The sequence below is a fragment of the Plectropomus leopardus genome, chromosome 14 (genome assembly GCF_008729295.1).
Source record: "Plectropomus leopardus isolate mb chromosome 14, YSFRI_Pleo_2.0, whole genome shotgun sequence".
Lineage (NCBI taxonomy): Eukaryota > Metazoa > Chordata > Actinopteri > Perciformes > Serranidae > Plectropomus > Plectropomus leopardus.
Genome location: NC_056476.1, coordinates 14013905 through 14039499, shown reverse-complemented (window position 1 = coordinate 14039499; position 25595 = coordinate 14013905). Strand labels below are relative to the sequence as shown.

Sequence of the window (25595 nt, the reverse complement as noted above, 5' to 3'; positions counted from 1 at the left end):
CAATGAAATGTTAACCTTTTTTTTTTTGGTAGAGGCTTCAAATAAGTCCTCCTTTTTTGCCTTTTCCTGCACCGTATACTGTTTTTTGTTTTGTTTTGGGGTTTTTTTGTAATTTCGTTTATTTTAAATTGTGGAAAAATAAAAACAACTGAATAGACTGATAATTAAGGCTTAAATCTATTTCAGTGATCAAGTGTTCAATTCACATCCTCACATTAATAACCCAGCATAAGAAGAGAGTACGTCTGCATACTTGGATTTTTGTGGAAGCACAAGTGGGCAGTTATCACTCTTGTTTCCCATCTGATGACACAAGTGTTGCAAATTATACTTAATACATATACATTCATTACAAGGGTAGGAGGCATAATTGCTGGAGAAGAAAGGGAGCTGGGACCCTCAAAAAGTAAAAATAGTTCAAGTATGAAACAACTTCGAAGAAAAACACCAAATGCACAGATGCTTGATGTTAGGTGCTTTTAAATCCTGTCATCACAGTAGCGATTTTAGTATAAATTAAAAATGTCTCTACTTTTATTACATGTTCACTAAAGTCACCACAGAATGAAGATGAAGTGAAACCTGTGTCCATGTCAGCACAACATGAAGCTTTCAAAGTAGGTCAAAATGCACATATGCTTGCCGGTGGCATTTGAAGTAAATGCTTCTGTGTGTGCTGCTGCTGTATGTGTTGTCTCCTGGGGAGCAGTGCTTAAAGGTTTGTGCGTTTATACTCCCACATTGCACCATTTACCTCACTGCAAGTTTCGCCACAGGGTGGGGGATTGGGGGGGTGGGGAGTGATATCTGGGCACTGGTTAGATGGATGGAAGTTTACCACCATTCATCTACATGTACTACCCACACTGTTGTGATTCAAAGCTGGTTGAAAATAAGCAAAGTATCCCTCGAAGTGGAAAGTGAAAGTTTTTGAGACAAAAAAATCCCAGAATACTGATGTTTTCTTGTTAAAAATGTAAATGTTATAGAGAATATAGCTTGGACCCACTGTCACAAGTATATATTTGTACAAATAATACCTTCAGAAAATCCTATTCAATGTCTAAATATTGAGCTAGAGGCCTGGGGTGTACATGATAGCAACTTATTCCAATTTAGTACAATTGCTGATTTATTTCTTATAGTTGTGCAAAAGGATGTGGTTCTGTTTTGAAAAAGAACGAGCACCCTGTCACACATGGATTGCATGGTTGTCTCAGATACATACTAACATGTTTTAAAACAAACTACTTTCTGTGGGATGACCACCCCAATGTGACTCATTATTTTGCCCTGGTACTGCTGACACATGTAGCTTGTAGCTCATTCTTTAAAAAGTAATGCACTACAATGACATGAAACTTCTTCTTACAGCTAAAATATTGCTGAAAGCCTTTCGCAACACTCATCAAAATATGATTCTGCAAAGCCAAAGGGAGGTGGAAGGGCCACACACAAGCCCTCTCCAGTACTGGCACTATCTCTGTGTATTATTGTTTTTTTGGAAAGCAGGGACAATCTCCTTTCTGCCAGCGCCTGAAGGGATCTGGACAGAAGACTCAAGTTCTGCATACACACGCACCAACTGACACTTCAACCTGTGGCAGCCTATGGGTATATGGGCATATTTTCCTATGCCAGCCTCTGACAATCAGCTTTTCCAAGGACAGCCGTGAAAGCGCTGGACAACAGCTGCCACTTCACACTAATGCCCTCCAGATGAAATTCATTTATTCCACTCCCCAACTCCTGCTCTGTTTCTGTTTTTCTGAATTTATTCTGCATCTCTTGATTTCTTTCTCCCCCATTCTTCCTCTCCTCTCCATCTCTCTTTCTGCATTACGCCTCTTAACCTGCTCTCCCTCTCTACATCCTCCTCTTTTGCTACTCAGCTGTGACAGCCTGCCTGTGGCCCACTGGGAGTGGATATAAGATTCTACAAATTAAATTGGACACAGGAACAACTGCAAAGACGGTCGAGCAAAATGGGCCCACACACCATGCTGAATGCAGAAGCTCCTTTATAATTCCATTTTTCTATAAACATACAAATTGGTGCAGGATTTGTTTAGGTATGCTGTGGTAAAATACGGGGTCAGGAGTCCTGTAAGACTCCCACAGATCATTAAAGAGCCTGCAGACATCTCCAAAGAGCGCTCAATTGAAGAGAATAGGCCCAGCTGCCTTCCTTGTTAGAGCTGAGAGGCTCTGCATTACTGTGAAGAGCATAAAGATCAAATTTGCCCTGATTACAGTCTGATGCAGCAAAAACTAAGCTCCCTCAGTGTTCTATCACTCTTGGTAGATCTCGAGTGAACACATATGCTGCATGAATGTTGGGAGTCTCATTCATTTTTCAAACAGCACTGTCATAATGATGCCAACACCTTGGCGTAGCCTTGTTGTGAGTGTGTGTAACCCTCTGGAGCCATAGCTTACCATGTTATGATGCGATTTACACTTATGTCAGTCTGTGTTTAAATTATTATGAGGCAGTTTGGCCACTGTGCTCTTTTCACCGCTCGAATGTGTGTTTTAAGTATCAGTGCAGAGGACTTGGCTATAACACAATAAATCACACTACAATTGTGCAAAAACTGGGCAGGAATCCCCAACTCCCATATTAATATGCAACTAAATTAAATTTTCTTCATCTCGTGCTGCCATAGGAATGCTTATTGCTGTGCAGTGCCAACACACATCTGATCTGCAGACCCTCACCCTCAAAAATAATCAATTTTATTCAATTTTCATACAAATAAATAATAATATTAGTAAGAAAACAAATTAAAAATCACCAAAATAGAGAGATTTGGTGCACGTTTGATGTGTGAGGGCTCTTTGAATGTCTGACTTCAAAGCTTGACCACACTAAGACATTCTACAATGCTGTGCAAGGCACTAGTGCCCCCCAAAGTATAAGACCAAAATATTGGTCTATTTATGGTTGTGGTTTGTGACGTTCCGGTGTAAGGTCATGGTGGCTGCTCCTGTGGTGATGTATCCATTATTGATCCCCTTCCTGGAGCTGCCTGTGTGTGTAATGGCCTAGCCAGGCTATTATCCGTAGGCTTTATTGGCGGTATTGACAGACATGCTGAGAGGGGAAGTGCAAACGGCAGCAAGTCATCACAGCAATGTGTTGACCCTAGAGATGTAGATGCCACAGGGGTTTTAAAACAATGTCTATTGTATGTTGACTCATTCTGTTTGGCCTCTTTGAGGTCTTTTTTTGCATATATGAACAATGAAACATATTAAAAGTTGTTTAATGGACAAAATGGACAAATAGAAGGACTGAGAGCATTCTTTGTCAATCTTCAGTCTGCTTAATTCAAGCAGAAATAGTTTTGCTATCAAGTACTGGCTCACTAACTTTTTCTTTAGCTGTGTAGAAATTCATGAATTGTTTCAGATGAGCAAAAGTGCTGAAAAAGCAGCCTCCCTGACGCAGATTGCCTGTATGATTGGTTCTCATCTTTTCTGCCACGCTTGTTAAATGAGCGTTTGGACGGAAAGCAGAGCATTTCCAAAGCAAACCACGTTATTGATCAGTTGTAAAAGTCACCTTGAACATTTTTATGATCACAAAAAAAAGGGCCAGCTAACACAGAGACGGCGGATTTAGTTCAAAGTGGTCGACAAAAAGGATGTCAGAAATTTCCAGAAAGTAATAATGTTCACTTTGTTTTCCTGTTTGGGATACAAAGAGAGAGATTGACAGAGAGAGAGAGCTGTGTCCCATTTTAGGGGCTATTTCCTTTAAAGTGGTTGTGTAGCCTACATAAAATCTCATTTAGAGAATCGATCTCCTCCCTAAATGTGACTAGAGTGTCACTGCAGGTTTTCAGGTCTTTATAGCGAACAATACAATGGGAGTCACTGCAAGGTGTGAAATGAAATGGAAATAATTATATGTACTTATTTTTTAATTATACATCATAATAAAATAACTAAGACAAGAATACTTTGGTTAAATCATTTACATAGTACATTATAACGTGATGGAAGGTTTATTTATGATATTCTTGCAAACTCTGTTAACTTGGATTTAAAGTGGCTTGACCCCAGCCAAGACCTGTAATTTTTGGAGGGAAAAATTAGTTGTTTCACTTAAATTTAGGTAAAAGAAGGCAGCACTTATTGGATGTACTTTGGGGAAATCTTTGAATTGAGACTGTTGATCGGTTATTATGTACTATATTTACTGCCGAGGTCCAAACTAGAAGTGTGACTTTTAAAAATTTAAAATTCAAATGTTAAGAAAAACACTAAACGTTTAGAAAAACTGCTAAACCTTTAACCATTAATTTAAAAAAATTCACGTCAAAAAGTGCGCATGTCTCTGCTCAAAGCACACTGGGAAATAGCTTAAATTACACTAGCTGACAGCAGCAGCTCAGCAGCCGAAACACCTGTGTGGACAGGATTTTTTTTTTTTAAAAAAAAAGGCGAGCCACAACAGTCATCTGACGCATCCGACTGCTAAATCAAATTTCTCAAAGTCTGACTAACACAACCAAATAATTTGATTGGAAGTCGAGTTATTCCCTCATGTGCACACCTCAGTCAGACTTAAATTGGACTAAGCATTCTGTCTTAGTCGCCACACCGGCCTCCCTCTGTGGTTAAGGATAATGACTGTTTGTTAGGGGGAGAAGTAAAAAAGAATTGGTCTATCAGTGTAAGTGTACATGATATTTGAATATTTGCTCATCTGTACCTTACATAACAGCTGATGAAGACAGTGGTAGACCAAAAATGACAGTTTTCTCAATGGGGTCTGGTGTTTTTGATAAAATGGCTTCAAATCTCCATCTGTAGGGGCTGTCTAACAGCAAGTTGAAGCTGTAAAAATATTCTAAATATAGCATAAAAGTAAACAGATATTAAGTTTTTTAGGTGACTAATTAATCTATTAAGGCAGAGTTTGCTCAGTGCTGTTTGTACATGACACAGGAGCTTTCTACCCTGAAGTTATTGTAATTGTGATTCAGTCTAAAAATCAAAAAAACAGAAAGATCATAATCAATCACTGACATATTTCATATCAAAGGATATGATACTATTTCAAATAGTTGAAAAGCCTGGCTTTTTTAGATTACTTTTCGCTAAAAAGGGGGTACAATAAAAAGTTGTGTGTCATACCTGTGATGCAATAAAAATATATTTTTTTAACAAAATGTTAGGTAAACGGATTCCAGTATGTGCCATTTTAAAATATGTAAGCAAATTTTGATGCATATCAGGATAACATCGCAAATACCAATTATTTTAATGTTAAGAATAGTGACATGTTATAATCTTATCGTCCCATGCCTAGTCTCTAGTTATTGTTTGGGGAAAAAATTGAATTGCCCCTCCCACAGAAACCAGTGAGAGTGGGGGATTTGTCAGACTGAAGATGGAAAATGAGTTGACAATTCTCTCTGATAGCAGGCGGTATTTGCTCAAGAAATGTGGATTTCAAAGTCTGTCCCCAAAATGTGTCACGACTACAGAGAGAGGGAGAGAGAAACAGCTTTGCAATTTATACAATGAGTTTAGAACAGGTTTTGGGCCCCTGAGGCAATTCAAAGTCACTCCACACATAAATTACTAACTACTAACTTTAACTCTGAATTAGACAAAACACACTAAATTTGCAAGGAGCAAAATCGCAGATGAGTTTTCTTTTCCCACAACACAAGCAATATGCTTGGAGAAAAATGTTTGTTAAAAAGCAGATAAAACAGAATTTCTATTGAGTAAATATAATGCAGTTTAACTGTAACTTCCTCATATATATATTTTAGGAGTATAAAGAAGTATAAAAGAATATAAAGGTACACCACAGTCTTTCTAGTGGTAGTGTATCAGGCCTGTAGACATTAACACATTGTATCGAATGACGACTTGTGGAGGACTTCACAGTGGTTTGTTATGCGACACTGTTTTCATCAGTCCTACAGAAGGAAGTGTTGCTTCTCACCTGTCTCTACGTCTGTGATCACAGCCGTGTTGTCAAAGGAGCCGGTGAGGAGGTGTTGCCCGCAGGGGGTCCAACAGGCGTCACGCACAGCTCCCGAATGGCAGGTGTAAACCCTCAGGCATCGCCCGCTCTCTGCTCCATCCCACACCTGCCACACATGGGCACATCGCATCAAGCCAAAATTGCAAACACACCTAGACTGCAGCAACAAAGTTATATTTTCCTGACTGCGCACAAGCTCAAACCGTACTGGAAGACAGCTCTTGTAGCTCTACCGCATGAAATACAGAGAATGTGCTGCCAAACAACTTGAGTTGACAGGAACTAATTAATGAGTTTAAAGGGACAGTTCACTCCAAAATCAAAATTACATATTTTTCATCTTACCTGTAGTGCTATTTATCAATTCAGACTGTTTTGGTTAGTTGCTGATTGTTTGAGATATCGGCCGTATAGTTGTCTGCCTTTTCTCCAATATAATTAAACTACAGTAGATGGCACTCGGCATGAGGTGCTCAAAGCGCCAAAAAAACATTAGAAAAACTCAACAGCAATGCCTCTTTTCAGAAATTATGACCCGGCTACTCAAGAGTCCACAGACTCTTAATCCACAGACTTTATAAGCAGACATCTCTACGGCCAATATCTCTAACTCTCAGCAACTCACACCAAAACAGTTTAGAATGATAAAAAGCACTACAAGTGCAAACATGTATTTTTGATTTGGAGGTTGAACTGTAACTTTAAAGCAATTGACACATCCATGCTATATCAGTAATTCAGTTTTTGCTCTGTCTTTGTATGCTCTATAAACAAAAAAAAAGGAAGGTCCTGTCAGTGTGCTAACAGGCGTAAAGTTGCACTGACCCCCGCATCCTGTATACCCTGTACACCTCAAACAAACACCAAATAAAAAAAACATGCAGTATGGCAGAGAAAAGACATCAGGGGCACTGACATACTGTGCTTTCCTTCAAACAAACAGAGGGAAAGCACCTGCATGCTATGAAATACATTTCAAGGCAGTTCAATGACAGTCAAATAGTCAAGGCCCGGTTTGGCGGCCACAGCTCTCCCGAACAAAAAGAAGAAAACAAGGTGAAATTCTTCTGCCATGCCTTTGCAGATGTTGCATTCAATGTGTCCTACGGCATTGAAAATTCTTCCTGTGTCGATGAGAGTTGGTGAATGTCTCTTTTTTAGAGCAGAGAAAGATGCAATCTACGTCTTCCTCCCCTAAATTCTATTGTAATGGCACAAAATTAAATTACTGAGCAAAGTGCCGCTGGATAAGTTAGCATAATACGTATACAAATCAGGCTTATTTGCTGGATTTAAAAGCAAAGACAGCCTTTATAATTAATTAATCAAACTAATTACCTTTGAGTGTGCCTGTAAATCAATTCCCTGTGTGGTGTAATGGCACTAATGGTTTTGTATTGTTAGAGGTTTCTCTGACTACAGAGAGCTGAAGAAAAGCACCCAGCTGCCTTCTGTAGTGGCTGCCATGAATACACTATCAAACACCTTGCTAGCTTGAATTGTTATATTATGGTGCAAATAAAGTGCAAAAAGAGGTCTAAAAAGGTGATTCATGAATGAGTGTGTTAATGTGCCAGGTTGTTCTATTGTTGATTTGTCTTTAGTCATTGTTGTTTTTGCACTGTGCTTCAAAAATGTTATTTGGCAAACAGGCTGGTCAATATTGTGACACGCTTTTCATCTGATTTCCCGATGAAGAAAAAAGATTTTTCTGTCAGGAATGTCAAAAGACAAAAGCTTCTCCCTGAAGCCCAGCCTGAAATCCAGTGGGTGGGCTGGACTGGTGTCTACTGACTTATATTACACTAATGATGAAGTATTTTTTGCTTCCCCGGCATTGCAAGGGCCGCAGAGGAACTTTGAAGATCTGCGGGGCGCTGCAGCTCCCTCTCTGCCTCTCCCTGTGTTTCATTATTAAAGCCAAATTCTCCATATAGCTTAAGAAACACATTGAGAAGTTCTGTACCACAGCTCCCACAGGAGACAGATTGGGGGGAAGAGAGCTGGACGGGGAGGAGGGAGCTGACATATCAATCCAGCAGGCAGTATTTTAACAAACAGAATGCCAGAGATGCCTTCAGGGCGAGAGAAAAAGTGACATAGAGAGACAGAGTCACACTTTTAATTGCAAAAAGCTAAATATTGGGGTGAAGCTGCTATTAATAATATTTCCATTTCGTTTTGCAACAGGATTTGCCGCTTCTGTGTGATTTTAGGTTTAGGGAAACACTGCCATCTCAAGGTAACATGAAAATCTGATGACAGTATCTGAAAGCTTCAACTGAACAGACTTCTACATAACAAGTGTGACAAAATGGCATCTTGCTGTTCCACTGAATGACAGCGTTAATGATATTCCCAGTAACAGCACCATTCACTACACACACAATTGCAAATAATCCCATACAATGTGAGACCTAGGCACGGGTGAAAATGAGTGCTTGTTTATTTGCATCCCCTTTAATTTCACTGGCCACTTAACAGACACGCAGAGCGGATCCTTGCAGATGACTCATTGGGGTAATCTGCTTCCTAAATGACTCTCGGTAATTAAAACTAAATTGGTATTCGTGTTATCAACTTAAAACCACTGCCTTACACCTGCCGTAGCCATGGTGACAACAGCTGCAAAGAGGCTGGAATAATGATAGTCTGACTCTGCCTCAGAGGGAACTGACAGACAGGAAGGAGGGAGAGAAGACAGGCCTGAAGGGTTAAAAAACACAAAGAGGGTAAGTGTCAGGACTTCATAGAGTGTGCCCCCTCCCTGTCTTCAGTCAGAGACAATAGAAAAGAATAACCGTAGTCAGAGCACAATAGTGCTGAAAGACATAATCGATAGAGCTGTGCAGTATGTCAATAAGTAAGCAACAATTTCTGACAAGCTCCCACAATAAAGGAAAATAACAATGGCACATACACAGAGCTGCATTTTCACATATGCGCCTGTAATTTTCTACACCAGTGCACCACGAATGTACAGTTGCACAAACAAAAAGTTGGACTTTGGCATGTAACAAAGGCTAAGGAGAATCCAAACAGGGATGCTGCAGTAATGTGGAATGCACATTACGTACTTTTCAGGCAAAAATGCAATGGTGTGTCCAGCCTTTTTTTGTCTAACTGGGGTGACACAAGTGGGGCTTATGCAGGGATGGCATGAAGCACCAGCACTGCTGCAGGCAAACATGTCATCATAGCTTTAATTGACCATTTTTGCCACCGCTTCCCATAGCTACTTTGATTACTAACATTGCAGTGTGTTATATTCCTGCTTTTAATTTAGTTAGAAAAATAGACCTACTAATCATAACACAACAGAGTGGCACCACACAAATGTAAAATAAAGCTTCCATACTTTGACAAAGAAATTGTTCTTCCAAAAGTAAATTACAATAGCAATAGCAAGTACAAAGTGCCAACACAATTATAGTTACAAAAAATAAACTAAATAAGCCTGTGTGAACAAATTCTTAACAGTTGTATCGATTTAGGCTAGACACTACTCAAATGACTGCCTCTCAGGTTTAAGACTGTATTGCACCAATAAACGAAACCAATTAACTCGTCAAACAATTCAAACTGAACCATGAGCAAAACGTAATGAGGTGGCACCTGGGTTTGCCAATCAGATTTCAGGGGTGGCCCACCAGGCCACACCCTCAGCATGCCCCTGCAAAAAAATAAAACATTTCCTCATTAAAGATTCACATTTGAAAGTATTTGTTGACCCTGCATTCCGAACTGCTTACTTTTTTTGTAATGATCAGTACGTAGTGCCCTTACAAAGTATGTACTGTTGCATGCATGAGTGTGCGGACAGATGGGACACACTACTTTGTCATAACATTGCACTTTGAAATTTGAACCTACAACCTCTAGCTTAACATTTTCACTTAATGTTACCTGGGAGATACAAAAGGCCATTCGACAAGCTTGCCAAAGACGGAGGTCATCTTGGAGAGTTTTGCAATTGTTACTTTGCAATCTACGTAGTTTTAGCTTTTCAGTAATAACTGCATATGTTGTAGATTTTAACATTATAATAAATTGTATAATAATACATTATTATTTTCATGGTTATATCCTTTCGCAGCTGGTAATCTTCATGTTTATTCTGTTCACTTAAAGAATGAATATTCCTATTATTACTTTCTATTCCTATCCAGTCACCTAAATTCTGTGTCATCCATCATTGCGGCTTCTGACAGCTGTCAACCAACTGTCAATGAGGTGTCATCTGTTTGTAACTCAGTCAATGTGATGTATCGTCTGCTGCACAGAGGATTTAGGGGTCAGAACAGCCAGAAAAACATGCTGGCTTGCATACTGCAAAATGTGACCTGATGAAATATGGCATCCAGGGTTTTTGGCATGCTACATTTGATATACTATGAATTGGGAAATACTAGATATTTTTCTGATATACTAAATAGTATTGTAGAATGGGTACTGGAACGCACAGTGAATATTTTTCGAAATTTGATCCGACAAATCAAGCAATGATTTACTTTGGGCGATAATATACTGTAATTGACATTTTTTAAAAATAATGTTTTGCCTTTCAGCAGACCAAACCATTAACCATGAAATCGAAAAATTCTATAAATAATTGTCAGTGAAAAATTGTTAGCTGCAGTCCGACATGTTTTCAGAGTCTGAGGTTAGTTTAATCCAAGGCTAAATTATACTAATGCATGGTAACTGCCAAGTGTGAAACTTAAGTATTTTTGCCATGGTTACCTGCCATCATGCAGTTACAGTTTGCAGTGTCATAATATTTAATGAATTCCTGTTAGCCAAGCAGTATGTTTTGTGCCCATGGCATAAAACATCTAGTTATTACATGGCCAAAGATTTCTACTGTTCCAATAAATAACTGTCTTTATTGAAATAATTGCTTGTGGCTGTGAAGAGGAGCATCTTCTATCCTCTGCCACTCACTTTTTCAACAGAGACAGCTAAAGCACAGATTTAAAAAAAAAACGTTGTGCTTTTGTATGAAAAAAAAATGTTTTGTTTTGTTTTTTTATAAATTAACTATTACTCTTGCTGTTTTAAAACATTTATGGTAATCTGTCTTCTTGAATCAATAAATTCCTGTTGATTTTTAGGTGTCATTTTAGGACTGAATAATCACCAGGATTGCATACAGTCATGAGAATAAAATCTTCATATCACCTCATTATCCTGCAATTCTAGTCTAAATTATTTCTGCCAGATTCCAGTTAAAGGAATGCATTGCCAATAATTGGGCTAACTTAACTTGTGAGGAGGTTGAAGATCTCTAAAGTCAGTACGAACATTTATAGAGAAAATAAATGACCTGTTGAAAATCCTCCAGTCACACTGAGCATAATGACTCACAATGACACATGCACAGACAAGTAAGAGTATTTCATGTGCTCCTCTATCTACTCATGTCACACAAAACAGCTGGTTAGGCAGTCGGAGCTAGAGAAGAAGAGAAATCATTGGATACAAACAACTAACTCTTCTCCTCCCCTTCTCTCCTCGTCTCCACCATCTGCTCCAAACCGCCCATTCCAGGTGCCAGAAGAGGTGGCTGGCATACTGCTGCACTTGTATGATTATGCAAATGATCTCATGCATATTCAAATAATTAATTATTCAGAGCCCTCTTAGGATATTGGTGGGGTACATGGTTTCGCACTGGGATAGAAATATTTAGTAAATGGTAGACACCTGCATGACTTGACCTTTACAATAGGGGAATGAAAGATTGTTTTCCTGGTGTGAAATACAGAAAAGGAGGTGGAATGGGAAACAGAAAGAGAGAGAAAGATAGGAAGACCCCTGGGCCCTGACATACATTCAACTGACAGTGACAGATATGATTCTAAAGAAGGTGGTTTGTGCTACATTCATAAAATCGAGGCAGCGGGGCAGATATTATCTCACTGTCTGCAGCTCTGTGCCAATTACACTGAATGTCAGGTAAGTGATTATCTCCTCAGACCTCCCCGGTGCACTTGGCACCTGCCTGAAACTATACTGATAGTGATAAATGGATTTTTGTGTTAGAAAAAACACAGTTCCAAATCATCATGTACATGGAGCAGACCACTTAAACAAGGAGGACAAATTTTATGACGTGAAAAAAAACAGAATGATAAATCTAAATATTGAATTGCATAACTCAGTTTGAATAAAATAAGAGTTAAGAAAGGCTACATACGTGACACTCAACTTACGGCCTGCAGGACAAATCTAGCCCCTAGTAGGGTGCCGGATGGCCCCCCAACCATTTTGTGTGCAATACTGTGAATAAAACAATATCAAAATAGAGCTTGTTCATCCAAAAAAGTGCCAGTGGAGGATCCCCCACAACCTCTGACAGATGTCCTAGCTAAGCCCCTAATGTCCTAAAATCCTAGAAATGTCCTAAAGTCCTACAAACCTCCTAAAATCTTGTAAATTTCCTCAAATCCCAGAAACGTCCTGAAATTCTGGAACTGTCCTAAAATCCTAGAAATACCCTAAAATTCTACAAATGTCCTTAAATCTTACAAACATCCTAAAATCTTAGAAACATCTTTAAGTTGTAGAAATGTTCTAAAAAGTCCAAAAATTCTAGAAACGTCCTTAAATCCTAGAAACATGTATGAGGCTGCATCAACTGCCCCCTGGCCTTCTGTCATTTTGTAAAAGTGGCCCCGGAGCAAAGCAAGTTGAGTATCCCTGGCCCACATTATTACTCTACAGAAGCCTTGAATCCCCTCTTTATTGCTTTCAGAGGTCCCAACACTACATATAAATGTGTGTCATTTTTAAAGTCAGTTTTATTTTAGGTCATTACCTTGAAAGTTTTGTCCATGGAGGCAGACAGCAACAGATGACCGAGATGAGGCACAGGACACCATTGCACCATGTTGACTGGACCCTGGTGGCCTCCCAGGCTCATCAGAAGCTTCCTTGGTATCCCTGCAGCACCGGGTTTGTGGGCAAGATACGGCTTTATTCTCGCTGACACGTCTGAAAGAATTTGGCTTTCCCTGATCTGATTCCCTGGGACTTTCTCTGCTTGGTGCTCTGGGTCCACTGTCTCTACTGAAGTGGTAAGTCTCAGTCTCTTGGGGATGTATGGTCTGACACCAGTCGGAACAGTTTGGTGTCTTTTTGCTGGGTTCAAGCCATCACCCAAACTTTGTGGCATGTGAGGAAGAGTCTGCAGTGGTGCGATCTTCCCCTGAGTCGCAGGTAAACTCAGAGGAGTTGCAGTGTCTCTAAAACATTTTTCTTGTGCTGTCTCGTTACTGCAATATTTTCTTTCCCAGTCATAGCAGCTTCGTGGCTGTGAATGTGGGTTTAGTGAAGAACTTCCATGATATTCCGACGCTGATCTGTCAGGGTCAGGTGCGAAGCTTCGAGAGGTCGGTGTTACCTCCGAGGAATTACACAACCTAACTTTTTGGTTTTGTTCAAAAGATCCACTTTGAACAGAAGCTGATGTCCCCTCCTCAGCTTGATTGGGACAATCATCCTCTGACTCTGAATCCTCATAGGCCACTAATGAGGACATCTCCGCATGATGAAACCCTGTTTAAAGGTAATGTATTGAAAAGAAAGGGACAAGAGGTGAGACGTTAGTATAAAAATTAATCCATTGGAAGCCAAAGGGTGACATCTAGTGGATGCCTGGATTTCTACACCAGGAAAAATATTGAACAATCACTTAAAAAGGGAAGGACTAGATCATTTTGGGGGCAGAATTTTGACTTAGGGACTCTATTTTATTCATCAGAGTAAGGGGGTGGCAGTGGTGCTGTTTCATTTCTTTTTTAAAATAATATATCATGACCCTCCCTAGAGCTACAAATATTGTTTTTCTTTAGCTTCCCTGTGTGAATGGGGGAAACTGCATAACCCTTCCTTCCCCATAAAAATTTCAGTTTACAGCTATGATAAATGGTGTGATTTGGGAGATTTTTAAAGAAAACATGCCTTTCAAAACAACTTGCAGGTTTTTTAGTTCTGAGGGTGTTTAACCCTCTGAAACCTGAACAAACTGGCTAAACTTCTCTTAAAAACATGGGAAGAAAGAAAGCAATGAGCAACGAAAGAAGAAATAACCATAAAATTGGCAGTAAAAAAAAGAATTAAGGCGAACAAGACTTGGCAAAAAGTACGTAAAAGTAATGTAATTCTATAGCATAAGGACATAAGGAAAGAATTACCTGATAATTAGTGATAAAAGAAAGAGAAAAAGAAAGAAAGAAAGTTGAAAAACAAGGCAGATAAGACTTGGCAAAATCTATAGAAATATATATAACATAACATAATTTTAAATTTGTAATAATAACTATGTATATGGTTTTTCCCAAGCTTTTGTTTATTTTTTCCCAACCCTTTTTTTTTTTTTTTTTTTTTTTAAAGTGTAAATCTACTAATTTCCTACAATTTGTGGCACATTTCTTACCAAAAAGCTCACTCTTTTACCAGGTTTTTGTAAGAAATCACACCAATTTACTCAGTGTTCAAAGGTTAAAATACTTAAGCATCTGAAAGCAGCCCAAGAAAAGTGATGTCGCTTCAGGTTTCAAAAAGCTCAAATGAAAACAAAATACGACCATTCAAAGTTTAAAAAACAAACAAACCAAAAAAACTAACGCCCTCCTCACTGCTTACAACATCCACTAAATAATGAACAGTCCCTTAGCGTTACGCCTTTTAGCATGAACGCTAGCCAAACCTTAACCTAGCTTGTTAATGTCAAGTAGGTGAGTTGTCTTTCTATAAGTCGACACAGCCAAAACAGAACGAGACTAAGGTTAATAGCTAAGTAAGATGAATCAACGTACTACCTTCGGACAGAGCAAAGTCACTGTAGATATCACATTTTAATTGTTTAAGTCAGTTGTCTTCTAGGAGGACACTTATTAACGTTGGGTTGTCTCTTAACTGCCACCAATGTTAGCACAACTAGCTTACGTTGGTCGTTAGCATTTCTGACTTAAAGCCAAAATATAGCTCACAAAGTAGAGCTAACGTTACCCAGTGAGTATGTCTTCAACTGTTGTACCTGCAAACAGGTTTAACTATCAATATCCGACTTCTGTTTACTCCGCCCTGTATCAAGTCCAAAATCCCGCAAAATCAGTAGCTTCTATGCGGAGTTTCAGAATAAAAGCATTGTTTCGGTTTGTCCACTCACGTCACCATATGCTTACGCTTACAAGCTTTTATTTTGAAAGCAGCCGGTAGGAACAAAAACGACTGTCCTGCCCCTCCGACATACACCGTCCTGAATGTTTTTAAAGTTAGTTTTATCACATGGGTTTCGTATTAAATTAAGCTGAACATATAAAGAAAAACTTTTGATATTAAATGTATAAAAACACTCTGCAACTTTGCTCTTCTGGAGTCATTATTTTAGAGCGGAACCTTTGAAGAGACCTTTTTCCGGGGAAGAATTTGATCCAAACTCTACCTCCTCACTCAGGCTGATGCAAGTTGTATGAGTGAGCTGTCAGCTGTCTGTGAAGAATATTACACGGTATGCCGGCTCGTCACTTATTTAATCATAAATTACATTAGCTACTACATTAATTAATGTAATTTTAATAATGTTATCACTTATGAAATACGGCAGGGTGAGGTAAATCCAGTGATTGTATCAGATCACTAGCTAGCTTTATAGCTCTAACGTTACCAAGTTAGCTATGGTTTGCTCACATATGGGGAAATCTCATCAGCTGTGGAAGGAGATGAGTGATGCTAGAGCAGATACAACCTCAATAATTCTGGTAACATTTTACTAAATGATAATCAGAACATTTATTTGTTATGTATTTGGTTTGTAATTACTTTTGATTTGTTTATTGCTATTACCTGGTCAGTCTGAAGAGGATGACAGACTGTCAGGGAGACGGTGAAGGAGCCAGGAGTCCCATGGAGCTCTACGAGAAACTGACAGCACAAGGAGACACAGTCAGGGCCTTGAAGACAGCTAAAGCAGATAAAGTAAGTGCTTGTAAACTACTGTTTAAAAAAAAACAACAAAACAACAGTGATTTTACTCTGTTGGTTAGTTTTTAAAGAGATGGTTATGTTATACCCACCAAAACATTTCTCATTTAGTGCCAGTGGTATCTAGCCTTACAGATTTGTTTTTAATTGTTCATGTTTTGAGATGGTAGCCACAACCTCATCACAATGTGATAATTTCTAATTTATTTGTGTTGCCACACAGTTATATAACATGGTAGCTATTCTTTAATATCTCTGGGTGTGTTAGGTCATTGTGAGCAATGTTGCAAATCAGTGAGCTGGACTGTTTTACTGTCAGATTCCGTTTTGGGGCTCTGTACACAAAAACTAATTAATCAATTAAAAATAATCAACACATTGGCAATTAAAATAATTAGCTGTAGTAATATATTAATATTGTGACAAAAAAGTACGTACACTGTGATACCCCTATCTAACAGCCCTTAAAAATTAAATTAAAAGCAATTCACCTGCAACATCTTTTTACAAAAACCGTGTCCGTCTGCTCTGGATAATCCACAAAACAATCAGTTTTCATTGAGACTTTTTTTTTTTTAAAATTATTGGTAGAAAATAGTTTAATTGAAAACTCTTTACAGTAAGTTTGTGTAGATTTTCCACAGTAGTCTGGATATTGTTTTTCTGGAAAGACACATGACCATTTAGTTTTTTAAATGTAATTTTTATGTTGCAAGACCACTAATTGAATTCTATTCACATTCATTGCATCATTAGGGGGATGCAAAAATCTCAGAAACAGACATGCCAGCTGAAAACAAAACTATCTGCACACTAGGGATGTATTTTGGTTGAACTTTAAAATATAACAAGAATAGGTTTTGCAGTGCTGCTTGATTCTGTTGGGTTTGGCATCTTTTATCTGTGTGTATTGCTTGACAGCAGTTTTTGGGTTTCTCAGGCTGAAATTGATGCTGCTGTCCAGTTGCTGCTGAAATTGAAAGTAGACTACAAACAGACAACAGGTCAGGATTACAAGGCAGGCTGTCCGCCCTCAGAAAACTCTGTTGCCCCTAACAACGGTCCAGCAGCAGATGGCGCTGATGATGAAGACACAGTTGACCCGTGGAACGTTTCCACGACCAGTGCCAAGGGAGTGGATTACGACAAACTCATCGGTAAGATGGGCTTTCAGCTGAAATTTTATGGCAAATGCATAGTTTTAAGCTTTAAGCTGTACAACAGCATCACAATTCACATTGGGCCTCATGCAGTAACATTCTCTTAATTTTTTTCTTATATTTTGTCATAATTTTGCATTAAGAGAAATAATAAGGTGCCATGTGTAAAGACTCTGATATTTGCCAAAGAACTGTCGAGATGCCAACAAAATAAGGCTGTAAGAAAAACGAGTTCTGCAGAAGTTTAGAAACACTAAAGTAATCATGATTTTCCAGAGTATCAGCACTGGCATTACAGGAAAATCTTCACAATAATGGCAAAACCATTGTGATGCTGTAAATGTCGTGTCAGCAGCAGCGGTGGAGGAAGTATTCAGGTCCTTCATTTAAGTAAAAGTACTAATACCACACTGTATTCTGTTATTGTTAAAAGTTCTGCATTAAAAAAAAAATATTTCATTGAAAGTATACAAGTACAATCAGAAAATAGTATTTAAGTATTAAAACTAAAAGTACTCAATGCAGACATTAATACAACTCATCAATTTAAAATATCAAAATAATTAAAAGAAAAAGTAGCAAGTCAAAATTGAGAAGCTGGCACCATGAAATGTTTTACATGAAAAATGACAAACAGTTATCAAAATATTTGTTTCAATTAATCAATTGACTAATACTTTTAGTTGCACTTGTAATTTCTTATATAGTTTGTGTGCAAAAAAAATATTTTGGAAGGTTATTAGTAACTTAAGTTATTAAATAATTGTAGTGGAGTAAAAAGGACAATATTTCTTTCTGAAGCAGAGTGGAGTAGAAGCATGAATTGGCATGAGATTAATTAATTAATTAATTAAAAAATATGTTCTTTAGATATATAAAACACATGTTTCCAGGTCTTGGGTGAGCAGTTTGTGGACTGTAACGAACACATGTTTTTCTCTTATCTTTTAAGATTGCTGTTGACCATTCATAAAAATTACTCTTACCTAAGAAATAGGAAACAGTGGTGAATCCCAGAAATCAGTGGATACTGACAAAATAAGAACAAATCGTAGAAATGAACAAACATAGGATTAGATTAGTATATATAATGCGGTCCATGTGTCATCTCTTTCCTCAGTGAGGTTTGGCAGCAGTAAAATCGACGAGGAGTTGGTGGACAGAATAGAAAAAGTCTCGGGACAGAAGCCTCACCGCTTTCTTCGAAGAGGAATCTTTTTCTCACACAGGTCAGCATTTAAGAAATTGAAGACATGTCGTCAGTTCCTTATTCCTGACCTCTGGTGTACTTTCTGGGTGTTTCACGTTATATTCAAGTTATTGTGTGATGCATCATCTATAGGCATTAAGGAATTCTTGAGGGCAGCGTGTCAGCATAAAATGGAAATGAAAAACAACCTTTGACCTCTCATTTTCCTGCTAACAAAGTAAAACGGGTGGCGATGAGAGTTCATGAACCAGTGACACATCAGTATATCACTTTGCTGTTATTCTTGTTTCTGGCAGAGATATGCATCAGGTACTGGATGCGTACGAGAAACAGAAGTCCTTCTACCTTTACACTGGCAGAGGTCCCTCCTCAGAGGCCATGCACGTCGGTCACCTCATCCCCTTCATCTTCACCAAGTGAGTTCTCCCTCTGTAATGTAGTAATGCCAAAGAGATGGCTAAGTAAAGGCAGCAAGGCACAATCTCAAATTCTGAGAAATAAGTTGGTACTGAAACTTACATCTTTGCTGCAGATGGTTGCAGGAGGTATTTGACGTCCCTCTGGTGATCCAGATGACTGACGATGAGAAGTACCTGTGGAAGGATCTCACACTAGAGGAGTGTCACCGCTTCGCTGTGGAAAATGCCAAAGACATCATCGCCTGTGGTTTTGATGTCAACAAAACCTTCATCTTCTCTGACCTCGACTACATGGGGTAAAATTCGACGAAAATTATCTTAACATTCCAACAACATCAACTGCTGGGGTTTCCTTGGATGAATAGAAGCCCCGTAGTATTTATTTAGGAAAATTCACCTTATTTCTTCACATAACAGCATATAACTTCTTATTTTACTCTGAATTGTTTTGTGTTAGTAATGTGTTATTTTCTTCTCTTTTTTTCCAGTGCGTCCCCTGAATTCTACAGGAATGTGGTAAAGATCCAAAAGCATGTGACATTCAACCAGGTCAAAGGCATCTTTGGCTTTACAGACAGTGATTGCATTGGTAAGACAACTGAAAAATATTTCATATTTATATGGGAAAAGGACAAATCATTCTTTGTGCATTCATTGAATTTTACACTCGATATTTTGGAAAGAGGAAACATAAAATTAAATGTTAAATGCAGGAAAAGCAGTTTCCACTCAGTATTATGCTTCATACTTCCCCATATTAAAGTAGTTATATGATGAAGAGAAAATTATTAGGCAGCTATTCTGATAATTAATTGTTATTTTCAAGCAAAAATGCCAAAAAACATTTTTAAATGTGAGAATTTGGAGCTTTTACGATCTTATATTATAGCCATGTTAATATTTTTAGGTTCGGAAAATGTTTGTTGGACAAAACAAGACATTGGATTACATTTTTTTTGACGTACAAAGTGTGTTGCCATAATCATGTTTGTGGTTTCCTTATTTTTTTTTTCCTGATACTGAAGTGTATTTGTTTGAATACCTCAATGGTTCTTGGTGTTTATCATTTCTATCCATCCAGGAAAGATCAGTTTCCCAGCCATCCAGGCAGCTCCGTCCTTCAGTAACTCTTTCCCGCAGATCTTCCAAGGCAGAAAGGACATACAGTGTCTCATCCCCTGCGCCATAGACCAGGTCAGGACAGCATCACAGTGATAAGATGACAATAGAGAGGAGTCAGCAATGAAAATAAATGCTAGTCGCAGCCCTAGTACACGACATACACCACCAAAACCAGTTACAACCTGTTACAATGGTACATTGCACTCTGTTCTTCTGAATAAATGGAAAAGTATTTAAAAGGGGGAAAATCATGTTGAGAACTGCAGTTATGGGAAAGGAGGTTAATTGACACGTTTTAGTGTCTCTCATCTCGCTCCTCCAGGACCCCTACTTCAGGATGACCCGTGATGTAGCTCCAAGGATTGGGTATCCCAAACCAGCCCTGCTACACTCGACCTTCTTCCCTGCCCTGCAGGGGGCGCAGACAAAGATGAGTGCCAGTGACGCCAACTCCTCCATCTTCCTCACCGACACACCCAAGCAAATCAAAAATAAGGTGCCACTATCACTCGTTCTTACCAGTCAAATTAATACTATTTTATAGGTTGCTATCTAACCTCTGAAACTATTACACGCAGATCAATAAACATGCATTTTCGGGAGGAAAAGACACAGTGGAAGAGCACAGGAAATATGGTGGAAACCCAGACGTGGACGTTGCCTTCATGTACTTGACCTTCTTCTTGGAGGATGATGAACAGCTGGAGAAGATCAGACAGGTGAGACAGTGGAGAGCAAAGAACACAAATGATATTATGTTTCTAACCTCAGTTTTACTCATTTATAATCTAGTTCTCTAGATTTTGTTATTGCCAAGGCCATGCTCCCTTTGTTGGGGGAAGAAAAGCGCTGTCACATAATGAGAAAAAGAGGAAAATGCTGTACAGCTGTTGTGTTGCAGATTAAACGAGGCTTTCCTGCAGATTTAAGGAAAAGCAACAAAGAGGGAAATATTCACCAGCTCTATAGCCACAAAGTCCCTTCTTTATGCCTTCTTTAAATTTTTACACAGACCTAAACAAAGGCAGCATCATTCCGCTCCAGTATGATTATAGGCTGCATGCCGGCATCGTGGAACCAAAAGAGGCGTCACTGACATGACGTGTAAAACAACAGAATTGGCCTCTCATGCGATGTATAATATATGCATCAGCAGTGGTTTATGAACAATTACAAAAGCATTAACATTGCAACAATCATTTATCGTCTCTGTTACATAACGGCTGATAACGGACATTTGGGGCCTCCGTTCTTCTTCTTTGAGTTAGCCGCAAACTACTAACAGCTACTTTTTAAATCTCCCGAGGTAGATCGCACTCATAACTCAAAATGTCATACTTGTCCTATCCATGGTCCCGTCCTGCTGTCTAGTTTATACAGACACCTGTTTTCGCGCTGTTACTGCCTCCAATCTTAAAGGCGAGAAAACTGTCTCCCCATTCCACATTCGTACCTTATATACAGAACGGTGAGCGGCATAATGGTGCGATATTTGCCTTAAACAGGCAGTGTTAAAGGGGCTACTGCCCGTGTGGTGAATCACTAAATGATGCTGGTTACAGTTACTACTGATGGATAGCTGACGTTAGCTTGAGTGGAGGGCAGCTGCAGTACAGTCATACAGTATAGCAGCGTCAGACTGTCATCTGCAGCTGAATCACAGCTTATCAAACAGGTGGCATTTGGCAAGTTGGTTATTCACAGAAATGTATCGTAAAGAAACCAGGCAGTTAGTTTGTGGTGAGACTAGCAAGTAAACTTAGCAAGCATGAGCAGTTTTCTTATCTGCTTATGATTTGAAAGTGCAGGCTGAATGCATTACTGTATTGCTTACCCATCATCTTAGATGAAGTCAAGGAAATGGAGAAGTTTTGAAAATGAATAGGTATAAATATGTGAGAACCCTGAAACTTTATTTCTAATCATGCTCTTTCCTCTTTTTTTGCTTTCTTTTTCCTCTCCATGACTGTAAATCTCATTCTGCTTTCTGTATCTCCTCTTGTACTCTTTATCTTGTACTCTGTTTATCATCTCTGCTCCCTTATCTTCCCCCTCAACTTCCTCTATTCAAACCCCTTCTGTCCGCTCACACTCCTTCAATCTTATTACTGCAGGACTACACGAGTGGAGCTCTCCTTACAGGGGAACTGAAGAAGCTTTTGATCGAGACTCTGCAGCCAATGATTGCGCAGCATCAAGAACGACGCAAACAAGTCACAGACGAGACCGTCAAGCAATTCATGACACCCAGGCCTTTAAATTTTAACATCTAGTCTGCACAAGGAACTGAAATGTGAAGGCCCATCACGTCACTAATCTCAGTACAAGGAAAAAAAATTAATCCATCGTTTTCCATTTAAGAATATTGTAATATGTAACGGGAAGAGGGACATTTTCTCACACAGTTTGCAACAGGACCGGAGAAAAACATTAATGTAAATTACTGGAGCAATGGTGTGCTTCTCTATGTTAATCTAAACATGGCATTGTGCTCGACCTTCATGCTTGTTGTCATGCTACTCGTCAGCTTCACTCTGCACCAAATGTACACATCTATCTTTATGAAGTGTTTGCAGCGCTGCTGTAACATCACAGGAGTCCATGTGAGTCAGACTACTCGCCCTGAAATCAGTTTATGTTGAACGACAATTAAAGCGGAGTACACATGTACATTGTTTCAATATCTGCTTACAACACAGCTACACTTTAAAAGATGTTGGTTAAGAGGTGATATTTTTGCTTGAGTATAAAGTTTACTTTACTCAAGGTAACTCCCTAAACATGGTCTAAGTGAAGACGTTTGAATTATGGCCAGACAAAAAATTAAACTGTACTTGAACGAACAAACAAAAACGTCTCCTGAAAAACCATGTTCCTACGTCACACAGCCAAAGTGTCCATTAACCCTTTGAGACCTGAGCAAATTAGGCTTATTTTTTTGAAAAACATGGAGTTACAAGCAAATTAACTGAAATTTAGCAAATAAGGGGAAAGGGGAAAATAGGTTAAAAAAGGAAAAGAAATAATTATGAATACAAATATAAATTGGTAATAATAATAAATATAGTTTTCTGGACATTTTCCCCCTTTTCAAAAAATTTTAAATTTGCTTCTAAAATTCTCTCTCTCTCTTTGAAAACTATTTTTCAGGTAATTTTCTTCATATTTTCCTGTTTTTTTTTGCTCTTTGTGGGGCATCTTATTGCTACGCTGCTCATTAGGGTTTTTTTGCCATGTTTTGGAAAGAGGTCAAATCTATTTGCTTAGGTTTCAAAGCTTGAAATGCATGTTAAAGGCGTCTGAAAGCAGGACAGGAAAACTGATGTCGTTCCGAAGGGTTGGGATACATACATACATTTTGGGATACATGACTGCACTATAGGCCCTTTTCACAACAGACATTTTGACATTTCACAGTAAATACAGAATTAATAATGGCTGAATTCAGGGTCCTGGTATTGTGCATGCTGGCTCTCTGGATCACTGGGACACTTGACGAGAACAGAGTCGTCGTTTACGTTATTTGAAACCGCTGTGCTTTTCCTACTAAGAGAAGTCAACATGTTTACTGTGAAAAAGGTTTCTTTTCATACATCTGATTTGAGCAATGGCAAATGACTGCACATGAATATACTTAAAAAACAATATATGGTTGATCCTTAAATGATAGCAATGCAGTCAAGTATATGAGAGCATGCACAGTTTTAACATACTACATATCAGCAGCATGGAGGTGAGTATGTGATGCTGCAAATGCAACAGCACTGTCACAATAAAGATACACTTATTGTTTAAAGGGTAGGTTTAAAATAACACTAATAAAGCAGGGAAGTTTATGATGTATATATTATGATATATATATTAGGGAGTAACCTTATCATATTAGTCACAGTAGAAACACTCAGAGGGAAATTGTGAAAATATGACGAACATGCCATTTCTAAGAACCACGGTTAGCCCATGTGCTAACTGTCATTCTGATGCAGTATAAATCACTGAGGAGGACGTCATGTTTTTCTTATTCACAGGTCATCATCAATTACCTTCCGAACGACTAACTCGAAGTGGTAGTATTTGACGACCTGAGAATGACTTTCACTAATCAACAATCTTTCTTCAGGATTATGTACTTACACCTTAGCTAAAACATTTTTCCTTTCTGAAGTTTTATATCACTTTCAAGGAATACCTCACCCACATAATGACTATTTGTACATTAGTAAGTCATGCTGTTTTACCTTGAATTCTTGAAGAAAACATTGTTTCCCTCACGTCTCCATGGAAACCTGTGAACAAATTGATTTACTGATGATTAGGGAACAGAAAAACTATTTTAAAACACTGACAAACTCTTATACAACATAGGCAGTATAATCCAAGTCTAATTTGTCCAGTCTTAATGCTCAGTACAAACAGGAATTTTATCTAAAACCTTATGATTTTTACAATTAGACTGAAAGTGAAATGTATCTATGCTCTCTTCAAAGCATGGGCGGAGACATTACGTTCTAGGTTGTCTGTCCACCCTTTTCTTGTGAACATAATATCTAAAGAACAACTCAATGAGACTTTTTAAATTTGGCACAAACATTCACTTGAACTCACTCAACATTTCTAATCACTCGCCGATGAACTGATTTGATTTTGATGGTCAAACTTTTTGACAAAATTCACACAAATGTCTTATAGGACATGACGATACAGTAATGACATTTTATATCCAAAAGGTCAGCTTAACTGTGACATCATGATGGTCTACAAAAAACACTCTACTGGCCATTTTTCAATATCATAACTCAGGAACAAAGAGTGATGCCTTTGGTCGGATGTTGAATTGGTGATACTAATCTTGAGTGTCCAAACTGAAACTGTGCTGATTGTATAGATCTGTGCTGCCATGGGGAAATGTGTGTGAAGCATCTGTGTTTTCACATACATGGATGTAAACTTTTAAAGAATAACTAAACCTCCCACTTTTGGCTATAGATATATATATATATATATATACATATATATATATATATATGTTTGTTTATTTATAGCCCACAGAGACAGCACAGCAGCTTTCAGCCTTGCACTCACTTCGCTCCTCTCATCCATTGATGTGATCTGATCAGCTGTTAAGGGATGTACACATCAATTATCCACCCCGAGGGTCATGCAAGAAGAGATGAAGTCATGGAGAGCTCCACGTGCTGTGCTGCATTCAGGGACCTGCAAAAACACCACATATGCACTGTCATTCTGTGGGAAACACTGTACCAGGATAAGCCAATAACAGAAATCCAATTGCAATAGCCAGGTTTCAACCTTAAGAGGGCAGTAACAATGGATATTTATAAAACAACACAAAGGATTAAATACTTTGCACTCGAATGTCAAGAGTTGAGCTTGAATTAATCAACAACACTGATAGATACCCATGTACATTGCAACAGAAAAACGTGTTTTTTTTATAGGTTTAGCTACTTTCTAAGGGGACAATTACACCAAGACGCATTGTGCCGAGCACGAGCACTCCTAAGATGCCTTGGAAGCGCACCTGGCCAAAAGTGACTTTGACAAGCAGTGCTTACGCCTTGAGCCGAAAAGTTGAAAAATATTTCCACTATTATGCACGTCAAAAAACAACCAGAGAAAACACGTGACACAGCAGCAAGAGAGGAGCGCCCGCACGCAAG

General features: G+C 38.6%; 3 protein-coding genes across 8 annotated transcripts in view; 1 reads left to right on the top strand and 2 right to left on the bottom strand.

Annotated features, from left to right (window-relative positions):
• wdr25 (WD repeat domain 25) overlaps nt 1–15935 on the bottom strand; it is a 47264-nt gene extending 31329 nt beyond the window's left edge. Inside the window, exons 1-3 of one of the 4 annotated variants that reach the window (XM_042500269.1) lie at nt 15866–15935; nt 12834–13573; nt 5972–6119 (exon numbers count right to left, since the gene is read on the bottom strand). In XM_042500269.1, coding sequence (XP_042356203.1) covers nt 5972–6119; nt 12834–13556 — 871 coding nt within the window. In that variant the 5' untranslated portion in view covers nt 13557–13573; nt 15866–15935. Of the gene's footprint in view, nt 1–5971; nt 6120–12833; nt 13574–14838; nt 14922–15028; nt 15122–15865 lie in introns of those variants that run through there. The other 3 variants (XM_042500270.1, XM_042500267.1, XM_042500271.1) reach the window with 3 other exon arrangements.
• Nucleotides 15429–22584, top strand: LOC121953277 (tryptophan--tRNA ligase, cytoplasmic-like). Of its 3 annotated transcripts, XM_042500273.1 has the most exons (12): nt 15429–15530; nt 15874–15997; nt 16944–17160; nt 18284–18392; nt 18670–18789; nt 18906–19088; nt 19281–19381; nt 19874–19986; nt 20237–20410; nt 20493–20633; nt 22029–22234; nt 22268–22584. In XM_042500273.1, the coding sequence occupies exons 2-11, from the start codon at nt 15884–15886 to the stop codon at nt 22185–22187; spliced, it is 1431 nt and encodes a 476-aa protein (XP_042356207.1). In that variant the 5' UTR covers nt 15429–15530; nt 15874–15883; the 3' UTR covers nt 22188–22234; nt 22268–22584. The 3 variants fall into 3 exon arrangements, with proteins under 3 accessions (XP_042356207.1, XP_042356206.1, XP_042356208.1); XM_042500272.1 differs by having other exon boundaries at nt 22029–22584; XM_042500274.1 differs by lacking the exon at nt 15429–15530 and adding an exon at nt 15673–15780 and having other exon boundaries at nt 22029–22584.
• A 2415-nt stretch (nt 22585–24999) lies between these two features.
• Nucleotides 25000–25595, bottom strand: part of fancm (FA complementation group M) — a 66808-nt gene continuing 66212 nt past the window's right edge. The window contains exon 25 of the mRNA XM_042500723.1: nt 25000–25128. The gene's annotated coding sequence lies outside the window, so the exon portion shown is untranslated. The remainder of the gene's footprint in view (nt 25129–25595) is intronic.

Coding starts and splice junctions, on each gene's coding strand:
- LOC121953277 (XM_042500273.1), top strand. CDS start 15,884: ATGACAGACTGTCAGGGAGACGGTGAAGGAGCCAGGAGTCCCATGGAG. Junction 15,998..16,943: donor AGACAGCTAAAGCAGATAAA/GTAAGTGCTTGT, acceptor TGGGTTTCTCAG/GCTGAAATTGATGCTGCTGT. Junction 18,790..18,905: donor ATCCCCTTCATCTTCACCAA/GTGAGTTCTCCC, acceptor TCTTTGCTGCAG/ATGGTTGCAGGAGGTATTTG.